Source organism: Oncorhynchus mykiss, chromosome 29 (assembly GCF_057628025.1).
Source record: "Oncorhynchus mykiss isolate SJ-2025 chromosome 29, ASM5762802v1, whole genome shotgun sequence".
NCBI classification, from domain to species: Eukaryota; Metazoa; Chordata; class Actinopteri; order Salmoniformes; family Salmonidae; genus Oncorhynchus; species Oncorhynchus mykiss.
Genome location: NC_143050.1, coordinates 30,418,902 through 30,431,081, shown reverse-complemented (window position 1 = coordinate 30,431,081; position 12,180 = coordinate 30,418,902). Strand labels below are relative to the sequence as shown.

Sequence of the window (12,180 nt, the reverse complement as noted above, 5' to 3'; positions counted from 1 at the left end):
TGAGGACTGCAGATGTGGTCAGGGCAAGAAATTGCAATGTCCATACTGTGAGACGCCTAAGACAGCGCTACAGGGAGACAGGACGGACAGCTGATCGTCCTCGCAGTGGCATACCACGTGTAACACCTGCACAGGATCGGTACATCCGAACATCACATCTGCAGGACAGGTACAGGATGGCAACAACTGCCCGAGTTCCACCAGGAACACACAATGCCTCCATCAGTGCTCAGACTGTCCGCAATAGGCTGAGAGAGGCTGGACTGAGGGCTTGTAGGCCTGTTGTAAGGCAGGTCCTCACCAGACATCACCGGCAACAAAGTCGCCTATGGGCACAAACCCACCGTCGCTGGACCAGACAGGACTGGCAAAAAGTGCTCTTCACTGACGAGTTGCAGTTTTGTCTCACAAGGGGTGATGGTCGGATTCCCGTTTATCGTCGAAGGAATGAGCATTACACCGAGCCCTGTACTCTGGAGCGGGATCGATTTGGAGATGGAGGCTCCGTCATGGTGTGGGGCGGTGTGTCACAGCATCATCGGACTGAGCTTGTTGTCATTGCAGGCAATCTCAACACTGTGCGTTACAGGGAAGACATCCTCCTCCCTCATGTGGTACCCTTCCTGCAGGCTCATCCTGACATGACCCTCCAGCATGACAATGCAACCAGCCATACTGCTCGTTCTGTGCATGATTTCCTGCAAGACAGGAATGTCAGTGTTCTGCCATGGCCAGCGAAGAGCCCAGATCTCAATCCCATTGAGCACGTCTGGAACCTGTTGGATAGGAGGGTGAGAGCTAGGGCCATTCCACCCAGAAATATCCAGGACCTTGCAGGTGCCTTGGTGGAAGAGTGGGGTAACATCTCACAGCAAGAACTGGAGATGCACTGCAGTACTTAATGCAGATGGTAGCCACACCAGATACTGACTGCTACTTTTGATTTTGACCCCCCCTTTGTTCAGGGACACATTATTAAATTTATGTTAGTCACATGTCTGTGGAACTTGTTCAGTTTATGTCTCAGTTGTTGAATCTTGTTATGTTCATACAAATATTTACACGTTAAGTTTGCTGAAAATAAATGCAGTTGACAGTGAGAGGACGTTTCTTTTTTTGCTGAGTTTATATCTTTGGTGGATCAATTCACTTCAATTATATAATAATATATGCCATTTTACAGATATTTGTATCCAAAGTGATTTCCAGTAGTGGTTTTAAACATCATTTTCTGGTATGGTGGCCCCAGCGGGAATTGAAACCAAGACCCTGACGTTGCAAGGGGCATTCCAACTGAGCCACATGGCCATTTAGGGGCATTCCAACTGAGCCACATGGCCATTTAGGGTTGGCGCCCCCCCCTGGGTTGTGCCGTGGCGGAGATCTTTGTGGGCTCTACTCGGCCTTGTCTCAGGATGGTAAGTTGGTGGTTGAAGATATCCCTCTAATGGTGTGGGGGCTGTGCTTTGGCAAAGTGGGTGGGGTTATATCCTGCCTGTTTGGCCCTGTCCGGGGTTATCATCGGATGGGTCCACAGTGTCTCCTGACCCCTCCTGTCTCAGCCTCCAGTATTTATGCTGCAGTAGTTTATGTGTCGGGGGGGCTAGGGTCAGTCTTATACCTGGAATATGTCTCCTGTCTTATCCGGTGTACTGTGTGAATTTAAGTATGCTCTCTCTAATTCTCTCTTTCTATCTCTCTCTCGGAGGACCTGAGCCCTAGGACCATGCCTCAGGACTACCTGGCATGATGACTCCTTGCTGTCCCCAGTCCACCTGGCCGTGCTGCTGCTCCAGTTTCAACTGTTCTGCCTGTGGCTATGGAACCCTGACCTGTTCACCGGACGTGCTACCTGTCCCAGGCCTGCTGTTTTCAACTCTCTAGAGACAGCAGGAGTGGTACAGATACTCTTAATGAGTATCTGTACGGCTATGAAAAGACACCTGACATTTACTCCTGAGGTGCTGACTTGTTGCACCCTTGACAACTACTGTGATTATTATTATTATTATGAACATTTGAACATCTTGGCCGTGTTCTGTTATAATCTCCACCTGGCACAGCCAGAAGAAGACTGGCCACCCCTCATAGCCTGGTTCATCTCTAGGTTTCTTCCTAGGTTTTGGCCTTTCTAGGGAGTTTTTCCTAGCCACCGTGTTTCTACACCTGCATTGCTTGCTGTTTGGGGTTTTAGGCTGGGTTTCTGTACAGCACTTTGAGATATCAGCTGATGTAAGAAGGGCTATATAATTACATTTGATTTAGGGGCATTCCAACTTGACCACATGACCATTTAGGGGCATTCCAACTGAGCCACATGGCCATTTAGAGGCATTCCAACTGAGCCACATGGCCATTTAGGGGCATTCCAACTGAGCCACATGGCCATTTAGGGGCATTCCAACAGGGCCACATGGCCATTTAGGGGCATTCCAACTGAGCCACATGGCCATTTAGGGGCATTCCAACTGAGCCACATGGCCATTTAGGGGCATTCCAACTGAGCCACATGGCCATTTAGGGGCATTCCAACTGAGCCACATGGCCATTTAGGGGCATTCCAACTGAGCCACATGGCCATTTAGGGACATTCCAACTGAGCCACATGGCCATTTAGGAGCATTGGAACTGAGCCACATGGCCATTTAAGGGCATTGCAACTGAGCCACATGGCCATTTATGGGCATTCCAAAAAAGGATTTAGGTCAAGTAAAATAAGATGTTCTTTAATATATGAAGTGCAGCCAGTGAGAGCAGTAGTAGCTAGCTACCTTGTTTAGCCTCCAGCTCCTCCAGGGTGAGAGTGGGTCTCTTCTCCTCGGGGGTCGCACTGACCGCTCTGACCACCATCTCCGCCCCCTCCAGCAGGGCCTCCAGACCCTCCTCGCCCAGCAACTTGTCCGGGTCATCATCTGAGTCGTCGTCCAGCCGTACACGGTTTTTCTCCAGCGGTAGCATGTCGTTCTCTTTGGCTTTGATGGCGAAGCAGATCGGCGCAAAGGGCACTGGGAAGAAAGGCGGAGGTGGGGGGGGGGGGGTGTTTGGTTAAAGCTTGAGGTCGTTTAAGACAAAAACATGTGCCAGAGTCACTAATTTTACCATAAACCATTAACCTTCCGCAGGCAGACAGAGAGAGAGAAAGACAGGGAGAGAGAATCATTGAGCTGGGGGTTAACCATCATTACCATGGGCCAAAGACATGAACCTCAGCCACCCCGCAGCCTGCAGCCACCTAATCATTTAGTCCATTTTCTAGCTGACAGTTCTAAAGGAAACCACACATACACACACACACACTCCGCAAAACACAAGCGTACCACCACCGCAACCACCTCCACTGTCTACTCATCAACAAAGGCCTCAGCATTCCCACTCACCAAACAAACAATTAAGCAGGAAGAAAAAAAAACAAGCATCCTCAGACAGTTTAATTATCAGAGCGGGCAGGCCGGGCTGTGACGACTGGGACTGTGTCAAGGTCAGCCTCTAAATGCTGTGGTGTGTGTACAAGTCTTACCTTTAATTGGCTTGCCTTCATTCAGCTGTTTGTCAGAGGGACAGTTACCAACGCTGCCCCTGTCTGCCTCCCCCTCCGCTGGGCCCAGGCCGTCTGAAGAGCCACGCTACAGAGAGGACAGAGAATACAGTTATTTTAAGAACAAAGCGCGTGGGGTTGTTCTGAGAACGAGAAATGAGAACATACCAGACACAATACCTAGGCTATTTAAAGCTCATCAATTAGTGAAGTGAAAATGATTTAGAACTTACAAGGGCAGTGCTTTTTATTTTATTTCATAGGAAAGTATTGTGTGCTTAGGCTAAGTGATGTCAGCATGCTATTTGCAAAGCTTTGTTTGGGATTGGGTTTAAAAGTTAACAGTCAAAAATAGATGTGAGTGAGGCACAGTGAGGGTTGGTTGCAGGCTGAACGGTAACGGAAAGCCCATTTCACAGTACAGAGGGCTGACCACTCCTCTGCCGCCCTCCTTCTGTCGTCACTGCCCTCATTGGAATGCTCTGTCCGCTCTGTGCACCGTTCACCATAAGACACTGACAGAGAGGTTTAATCATTGCAACATGCAGTGGTGGAGGGACCAGGGGACAGCCACTTCCACAAGGCCAATTCCGTGTGGGAGAACACATGCCTCAGGTCTCCTTTTCTGAGTGCAGTCTCTGAACATGGACCATACCAGCTCAGTAGGGACATAGGAGGAAAGGGACTAGCCTGAGCACCAGATCAGAGACCATGTTGTATGTTAACAAATAGTCATCACTAGCTTGCTAGTAGGTATACGATAGAAAGAGTCTGGACACCAGGCTAGCCGTTAGAGACAAACAAGAAAACAACACGTGGGTCGTTTCCTCTCGTTTCTCCCTACATGAGGATGGACTCATAATCCCACTTCATGATGCCATGATTGGTGGGCAACATGTCTGACAAAGCTGCCTTTGCAGCTGACTGTTAGGCCTCAATTACCTGGGTTTCTCAGGGAGAGAGGGAAAGGCAGAATGAGGAGAGAATAAGGGAAGAGAGTGATAGAAGTGTGTGTGAGTGAATGAGGGGTGAAGGGAGAGAGAGAGAGAAAGAGGGTGGAGGGAGAGCGAGAAATAAGGCAGATAGGTAGTTCTGTGTCGCTAATGGAAGTTTTTCAATATTTTACAGTTCTATTAAGGAAGTGTGGCAGCGAGCTCTTCAGCCGTGGCCCTCTGGAATGAGAGATCAGGGGACCGTTAGTCTGGCTAAGGAATCTGCCTCCATGAAGATGAGCATCTTTGATGGGGGAGAAAGAGGATGAAACGTGGGTCCTGGGCAGAAATAGAAATATAAGCTCCTGAGTGGCGCAGCGGCGTCACTACAGACCTAGGTTCGATCCCAGGATGTGTTGCAGCCGGCTGTGACCGGGAGACCCATGAGGCAGTGGCACAATTGGCCCAGCGACGTAAGGGTTAGGGGAGGGTTTGGCCGGCTGGGATGTCCTTGTCCCATCGCGCTCCAGTGACTCGTGGCGGGCCGGGCGCATGCACGCTGACGTCGGTCACAAGTTGTAAAGTGTTTCCTCCGACACATTGGTGCAGCTGGCTTCCGGGTTGAGCAAGCAGTGAGGCTTGGCAGGGTCGTGTTTTGGAGGACGCATGGGTATCGACATTCGCCTCTCTCTCTCGAGTCCATACGAGAGTTGCAGCGATCAGACAAGACTGCAACTACCAATTGGATATCACAAAATTTGGGAGAAAAAGGGGTAAAAAGTACTACAACAAAAAAGTGTAAATATATATATACACAAATATAACATTTGAAATAACATATCCTTATTTCTTACAATAGGGATGTTTAAATCTATGCTATACTTTTACCAGCAGTGTGTGTGGATTGAAAGAAAGTATGCCCCACTTTCAATCAATATTTTCCATTCTGCGTATGAACCGAAACTGAGATGTTTATACAGTTGGTTGACCCACCTAGCTACAGTTGAAGTTGGATGTTTACATACACCTTCGCCAAACACGTTTCAACTCAGTTTTTCACAATTCCTGACATTTAATCCTAGTAAAAATACAGTTTTATATCAGTTAGGATCACCACTATTTTAAAAATGTGAAATGTCAGAATAATAGTAGAATGATTTAATTCAGCTTTTATTTATTTCGTCACATTCCCAGTGGGTCCGAAGTTTACATACACTCAATTAGTATTTGGTAGCACTGCCTTTAAAATTGTTTAACTTGGGTCAAACATTTCAGGTAGCCTTCCACAAGCTTCCCACAATAAATTGGGTGAATTTTGGCCCATTCCTCCTGACAGAGCTGGTGTAACAGAGTCAGGTATGTAGGCCTCCTTACTCGCACACACTTTTTCAGTTCTGCCCACAAGTTTTATATAGGATTGAGGACAGGGCTTTGTGATGGCCACTCCAATACCTAGACTTTGTTGTCCTTAAGCCATTTTGATACAACTTTGGAAGTATGCTTGGGGTCATTGTCCCTTTGGAAGACTCATTTGCAACCAAGCTTTAACTTCCTGACTGATGTCTTGAGATGTTGCTTCAATATATCCACATCATTTTCCTGCCTCATGATGCCATCTATTTTGTGAAGTGCCCCAGTCCCTCCTGCAGCAAAGCACCCCCACGATATGCTGCCGCCACCCCGGTGCTTCACGGTTGGGATGGTGTTCTTCGGCTTGCAAGCCCCCCCTTTTTTTCTAAACATAACGATGGTCATTATGGCCAAACAGTTCTATTTTTGTTTCATCAGACCAGAGGACATTTCTCCAAAAAGTCTAATATTTGTCCCCATGTGCAGTTTCAAACCGTAGTCTGGCTTTTTTTGGCAGTTTTGGAGCAGTGGCTTCTTCCTTGCTGAGCGGCCTTTCAGGTTACGTCGATATAGGACTCGTTTTACTGTGGATATAGATACTTTTGTACCCGTTTCCTCCAGCATCTTTACAGGGTCCTTTGCTGTTGTTCTGGGATTGATTTGCACTTTTCGCACCAAAGTACGTTAACCTCCAGGAGACAGAACGTGTCTCCATCCTGAGCAGTATTTCGGCTGTGTGGTCCCATGGTGTTTATACTTGCGTACTATTGCTTGTACAGATGAACGTGGTACCTTCAGGTGTTTGGAAATTGCTCTCAAGGATAAACCAGACTTGTGGTCTACAATTTTTATTCTGAGGTCTTGGCTGATTTCTTTTGATTCTCCCATGATGTCAAGCAAAGAGGCACTGACTTTGAAGGTAGGCCTTGAAATACATCCACAGGTACACCTACAATTGACTCAAATTATGTAAATTAGCCTATCAGAAGCTTCTAAAGCCATGACATAATTTTCTGGAATTTTCCAAGCTGTTTAAAGGCACAGTCTGTATGTGTGTATGTAAACTTCTGACCCACTGGAATTGTGATAGTGAATTTTAAGTTAAATAATCAGTCTGTAAACAATTGTTGGAAAAATTACTTGTGTCTTGCACAAAGTAGATGTCCTAACTGACTTCCCAAAACTATAGTTTGTTAACAAAAAATGTGTGGAGTGGTTGAAAAACGAGTTTTAATGACTCCAACCTAAGTGTATGTAAACTTCCGACTTCAACTGTATTTAATACAGTACAATTCAGTTTCAAGCATCAATAAGTTTCATATCTCATCCGACTGTTGGTACAGATATGACCATCATCTCTACATGCATGGATGCAGTCATTTCGAATAAGCCTTCTGCTATATGTTCCTCTGGGGTATGATTTGATACGCTATATATTCTCTCTGTCTGTAGCATCCTGTTCATGATACTGCCCTGGCATCATCGGTTTCCTCTTTAAACCGTCTCCTCCGTCTCTCAAATACAGAGCATTCGTAACGTATTCAGACCCTTTGACACTTCCATATTTTGTTATGTTACAGAATTATATCTAAAATGTATATATTTTTTCCATCAATCTACACAACACCCATAATGACAAAGCAAAAACAGGTTCAGAATTTTTGCAAATGTATAAAAATAAAGGGAGATAAAGTCTAAAATAAAGGGAGAAAAAGTCTAACTCTAACCTTAACCTAATACTCTTAACCTGCGACAAAGAAGTCACTTCCAGTCATAGCTGTATTCCACCTAGTCAAAACAGTCCATTGCTTAGCAGTGAAAAGCAACCTGTCATGGATAGATAACTGAAAAGATATCTCTAGCAATACAGCTACCGACCCTCATCCCAATATGTTGCTGATAGAGCAGGATAAAGTAGTGCAGCAATCCGCTGGAGAGGCTGAGAAAAACCTCACAGGAAGCATTTCAGATATTTTTAGAGGAAATTGTCGATACAGTTAGTTGTAATAGCACAGTGGTTTTAACAAGTGACGAAAAGCACTTTACAACGTCCTGAGTGGAAAGCCACTAAAAACAAGCCGGGAGCAATGGAAGAGTAGCATGACTACCCAGAACAGAGTACAATGGAGAGGAGTCGCTGATGGCCTATGCTTCCTGAGGAAGTAAGTAAGTACAGTCTTAACTTCCCCCTGTCACACCTCGCTATAGACCAAAACACAGGGAAAGCAGTCTCTTTCAATAATGGATGTCCTCAATCTCACCCCAGTTTATTAAGAGGGGTCTGATGTGAGGAAAAGAGAAAACTATTATTAAAAACAGAGAAACGTCATCACAGTGTCTAAGAGAGGAGGAGCTACTACCTCAACTTAGGAACTGGGACAGTCACCAAAAAAAGAGGAAGAGAAGCGAGAAATAACTGAACCACTCGCGTTCAAGGACGTGGAGGTGAACCCCCTCATCTCAGCGCTTCAAAGGCTCTCTCAGGTACCGGCGGAGCGGAGTCACACAGCCGCAGGCACACATCAAGAACAATGGCTTCTGCCAGGTGGCTAACTGAGCTTTTAAGTCAGGCGGGCGGACGGCTTAAGGAAGGTGATGAATCGACCTCCGTCACTCGAGGAGAGACAGGGGGGTAAGGGGAAAGAGTAGGGAGGGAGAGAAGGAGTTGGAATAATTCTCACTGCTGTGGATCATAACCTTTACAGTATGAAAGGATGCAGAAGAGGACAGGAGTAGAGTGGAGGATAGGAAAGAGCAGGATAGAGTCTGGAGGAGGGTAAGGCACTATTCACTTTACTGGAAGAGTCGATTCAGAAAGGCAGCTTGAACGTGCCTTAGAATTTGACAAAACAGTAGTGGGGGGAAATGTTGAATATTGATGGAGTCAGCGATCCGCTGCTGCTCTACCCACCAGTCTGTTACTGTGGGGCCTTTGATGGAGGCTGGAGCTGCTGGAGGGTGTGGAGAGACAGGCAGGGACAGAGGCAGCCATGCAATGTGGTTGGCCCTGGGGTGAAGGACCACTGCCAGAGAGTGGACATCCAAGCAACCCAGAAAGGAGGAATCAAAGTCAGGCCTGCATCCCCAGCAGCTGGTGGAAAGGGGAGGGACTGCTACAGCCAAAAGCCAAGACGCAGGATTGACACAGCATGAGTAGCCTGAAAAAGGCCCTAAACTGCACACATCATTGGTGCTGCATCATGATCTAAATCTAGGGCTAACCTAAAGCATTTCAAAACACTCCTCTGGTGGGCAGAGAGATGCTGCTTCTGGACACACACACACTTACCATACATCACACTCCAACACGTACCCTCCTTCACACACAAATCATTGGTGCTGCATCATGAAAGTGTTTGTGAGAAGGACGGCATGTGTTGGAGTGTGATGTGTTTGTGAGAAGGACGGCATGTGTTGGAGTGTGATGTGTGGTGTGGTGTGGTGTGGTGTGGTGTGGTGTGGTGTGGTGTGGTGTGGTGTGGTGTGGTGTGGTGTGTGTGTGTGTGTGTGTGCAGATGCTGCAACTCTCTTCCCACCAGGAGTGTTCTGAAATGCTTTAAATTAGCCCTATTTTTAAAGTGAAGTCCACACACACAGAATACATGATCAACTCTCCAACTATCTGCTCATCAATTCAGGAATGATGCACAACCACAAAAAAAAGGTGCAATAAAAGTGACTGATAGTGTGTTTAAAATGCTCCCATCTAAAATGTGTTTCGCAGTGTAGAACAAGGCTTTGAGGACAAGCTACAATAAGCCACAATAATGTTAATAGTTTTCAGCAGGAACCAGCTGAAGCCCCAGCAGCCAAGTTGTCTCTGGAGAGATACTCAACAGAACCACATCGCTCCCGCTCTCCCTACAGCCCTGACACATGGAGCCTACTGTTGCTTAGGCTTACAAGCCACCATCATCTCGTAATCATCCCTGCAGCGAACAATTCATGTAAACTCGCAAGATCAAGGTGGCTCGCAATGCAAACTGTAGCTAGTCCAAAAATAGCTCCCTGCAGCTCCATTCACCATTTCCTGGTTGCTAAAATTCTAATAGTTCGCCTAATTTCAGTTTGTGACAAGAAGTCATTGTGTAGAGAATCATTGTACCTGTGAAATATTGTTTTCATAATCAAAAACACTGTATATTCAGCTGTTTTAAGTTGGTGTACAAAACCAAAAGTAAAATAAGCAAAAACAACTCTTCAAAATAGAAGGCATAGAAATAACACAGAACAGATCTACCACTTCTTAGTCTTGCTTTCAACAGGAATGAAAGATCTAACTCACATTTCTATGTGAATTTGGACGGGTTGCCCAAAAAGTTACAATTGCCTCAAAATGCTTAATATAAAACGGATGACACAAACAACTAGATTCGTTATCCATTTCATGCCCTGCCTCCAGTTCACTTACAGATATCTGAGCAAGAGAACCTCATCGAAATTGTAACAAGCGGTTCTGTGAAAAGTGAATTTAATCAGAAGTCACTGCCAGATTTCTGGATTGGGCTGCGCTCAGAGTTTCTGGCCTAGGCAAACTGCGCAGTGAAGACACTGATGCCCTTTGCAACCACATACCGATGTGAGAGTGGATTCTTGGCCCTCACTAGCATGAAAACTAAATACAGGCACAGACTGTGTGTGGAAAATGATTTAAGACTGAGACTCTCTCCAATACAGCCCAAGTTACAGTTGAAGTCAGAAGTTTACATACACTTAGGTTGGAGTCATTAAAACTAGAGGTCGACCGATTATGATTTTTCAACGCCGATACCGATAATTGGAGGACCAAAAAAGCTGATACCAATTAATCGTCCGATTTTATTTATTTATTTGTAATAATGACAATTACAACAATACTGAATGAACACTTATTTTAACTTAATATAATACATCAATAAAATCAATTTAGCCTCAAATAAATAATGAAACATGTTCAATTTGGTTTAAATAATGCAAAAACAAAGTGTTGGAGAAGAAAGTAAAAGTGCAATATGTGCCATGTAAGAAAGCTAACATTTAAGTTCCTTGCTCAGAACATGAGAACATATGAAAGCTGGTGGTTCCATTTAACATGAGTCTCAATACTCAATAAATGTTCCTTTTGTTCGATAAAGTCTCTTTATATCCAAAAACCTCAGTTTTGTTAGCGTGTTTTCTTCAGTAACTCACAGGCTCAAACGCAGTCAAAACAGGCAGACAAAAAATCCAAATTGTATCCGTAAAGTTCATAGAAACAAGCCAAACGATGTTTATATTCAATCCTCAGGTTGTTTTTAGCCTAAATAATCAAAATACTTCAACCGTACAATAAAGTCGTCAATATAAAAGTTAAACAAGAAAGGCACACTCATTTTTCAGAAAACAAGCCTGAAACAATTTCTAAAGACTGTTGACATCTAGTGGAAGGCATAGGAACTGCAAGTTGAGTCTTAAGTAAATGGATACTGTAATGGCATTGAATAGAAAACTACAGCGACAACAAAAAAATCCTACTTCCTGAATGGATTTTTCTCAGTTTTTCGTCTGCCAAATCAGTTCTGATATAATCACAGACACTATTTTAACAATTTTGGAAACTTTAGAGTGTTTTCTATCCAAATCTACCAGTTATATGCATATCATATCTTCTGGGCCCGAGGAGCAGGCAGTTTAATTTGGGCATGCTTTTTATCCAAAATTCCAAATGCTGTCCACTACCCTAGAGAAGTTAACTAGTGATTATGATTGATTGATTGTTATTTATAAGATAAGTTTAATGCTAGCTAGCAACTTACCTCGGCTTACTGCATTCGCGTAACAGGCAGTATCCTCGTGGAGTGCAATGTGATCAGGTAGTTAGAGCGTTGGACTAGTTAACTGTAAGGTTGCAAGATTGAATCCCCCGAGCTGACAAGGTAAAAATCTGTCGTTCTGCCCCTGAACGAGGCAGTTAACCCACCGTTCCTAGGCCATCATTGAAAATAAGAATAAAGATTAAATAAAGGTGTAAAAAAACAAAAACAAAAAAAGTCAAATCGGTGTCCAAAAATAACGATTTCCGATTGTTATGAAAACTTGAAATAGGCCCTAATTAATCGGCCATTCCGATTAATCGGTCGACCTCTAATTAAAACTCGTTTTTCAGCCACTCCACAAACTTCTTGTTAACAAACTATAGTTTTGGCAAGTCGGTTATCGACTTTGGGCATGACACAAGTCATTTTTCCAACAATTGTTTTCAGACATATTATTTCACTTAAAATTCACTGTATCACAATTCAAGTGGGTCAGAAGTTTACATACACTAAGTTGACTGTGCCTTTTAAACAGCTTGGAAAGTTCCAGAAAATGATGTCATGGCTTTAGAAGCTTCTGAAAGGCTAA

The 12,180-nt window shown here is 44.6% G+C and overlaps 1 protein-coding gene across 2 annotated transcripts in view; it reads right to left on the bottom strand.

Moving 5' to 3' along the window:
* sfswap (splicing factor SWAP) overlaps nucleotides 1-12,180 on the bottom strand; it is a 122,573-nt gene that overhangs the window by 57,411 nt on the left and 52,982 nt on the right. For both annotated transcript variants that reach the window (XM_036967198.2, XM_036967199.2), the window contains exons 11-12: nucleotides 3,518-3,623; nucleotides 2,772-3,005 (exon numbers count right to left, since the gene is read on the bottom strand). In XM_036967198.2, the coding sequence (XP_036823093.2) occupies nucleotides 2,772-3,005; nucleotides 3,518-3,623 (340 nt within the window). The remainder of the gene's footprint in view (nucleotides 1-2,771; nucleotides 3,006-3,517; nucleotides 3,624-12,180) is intronic.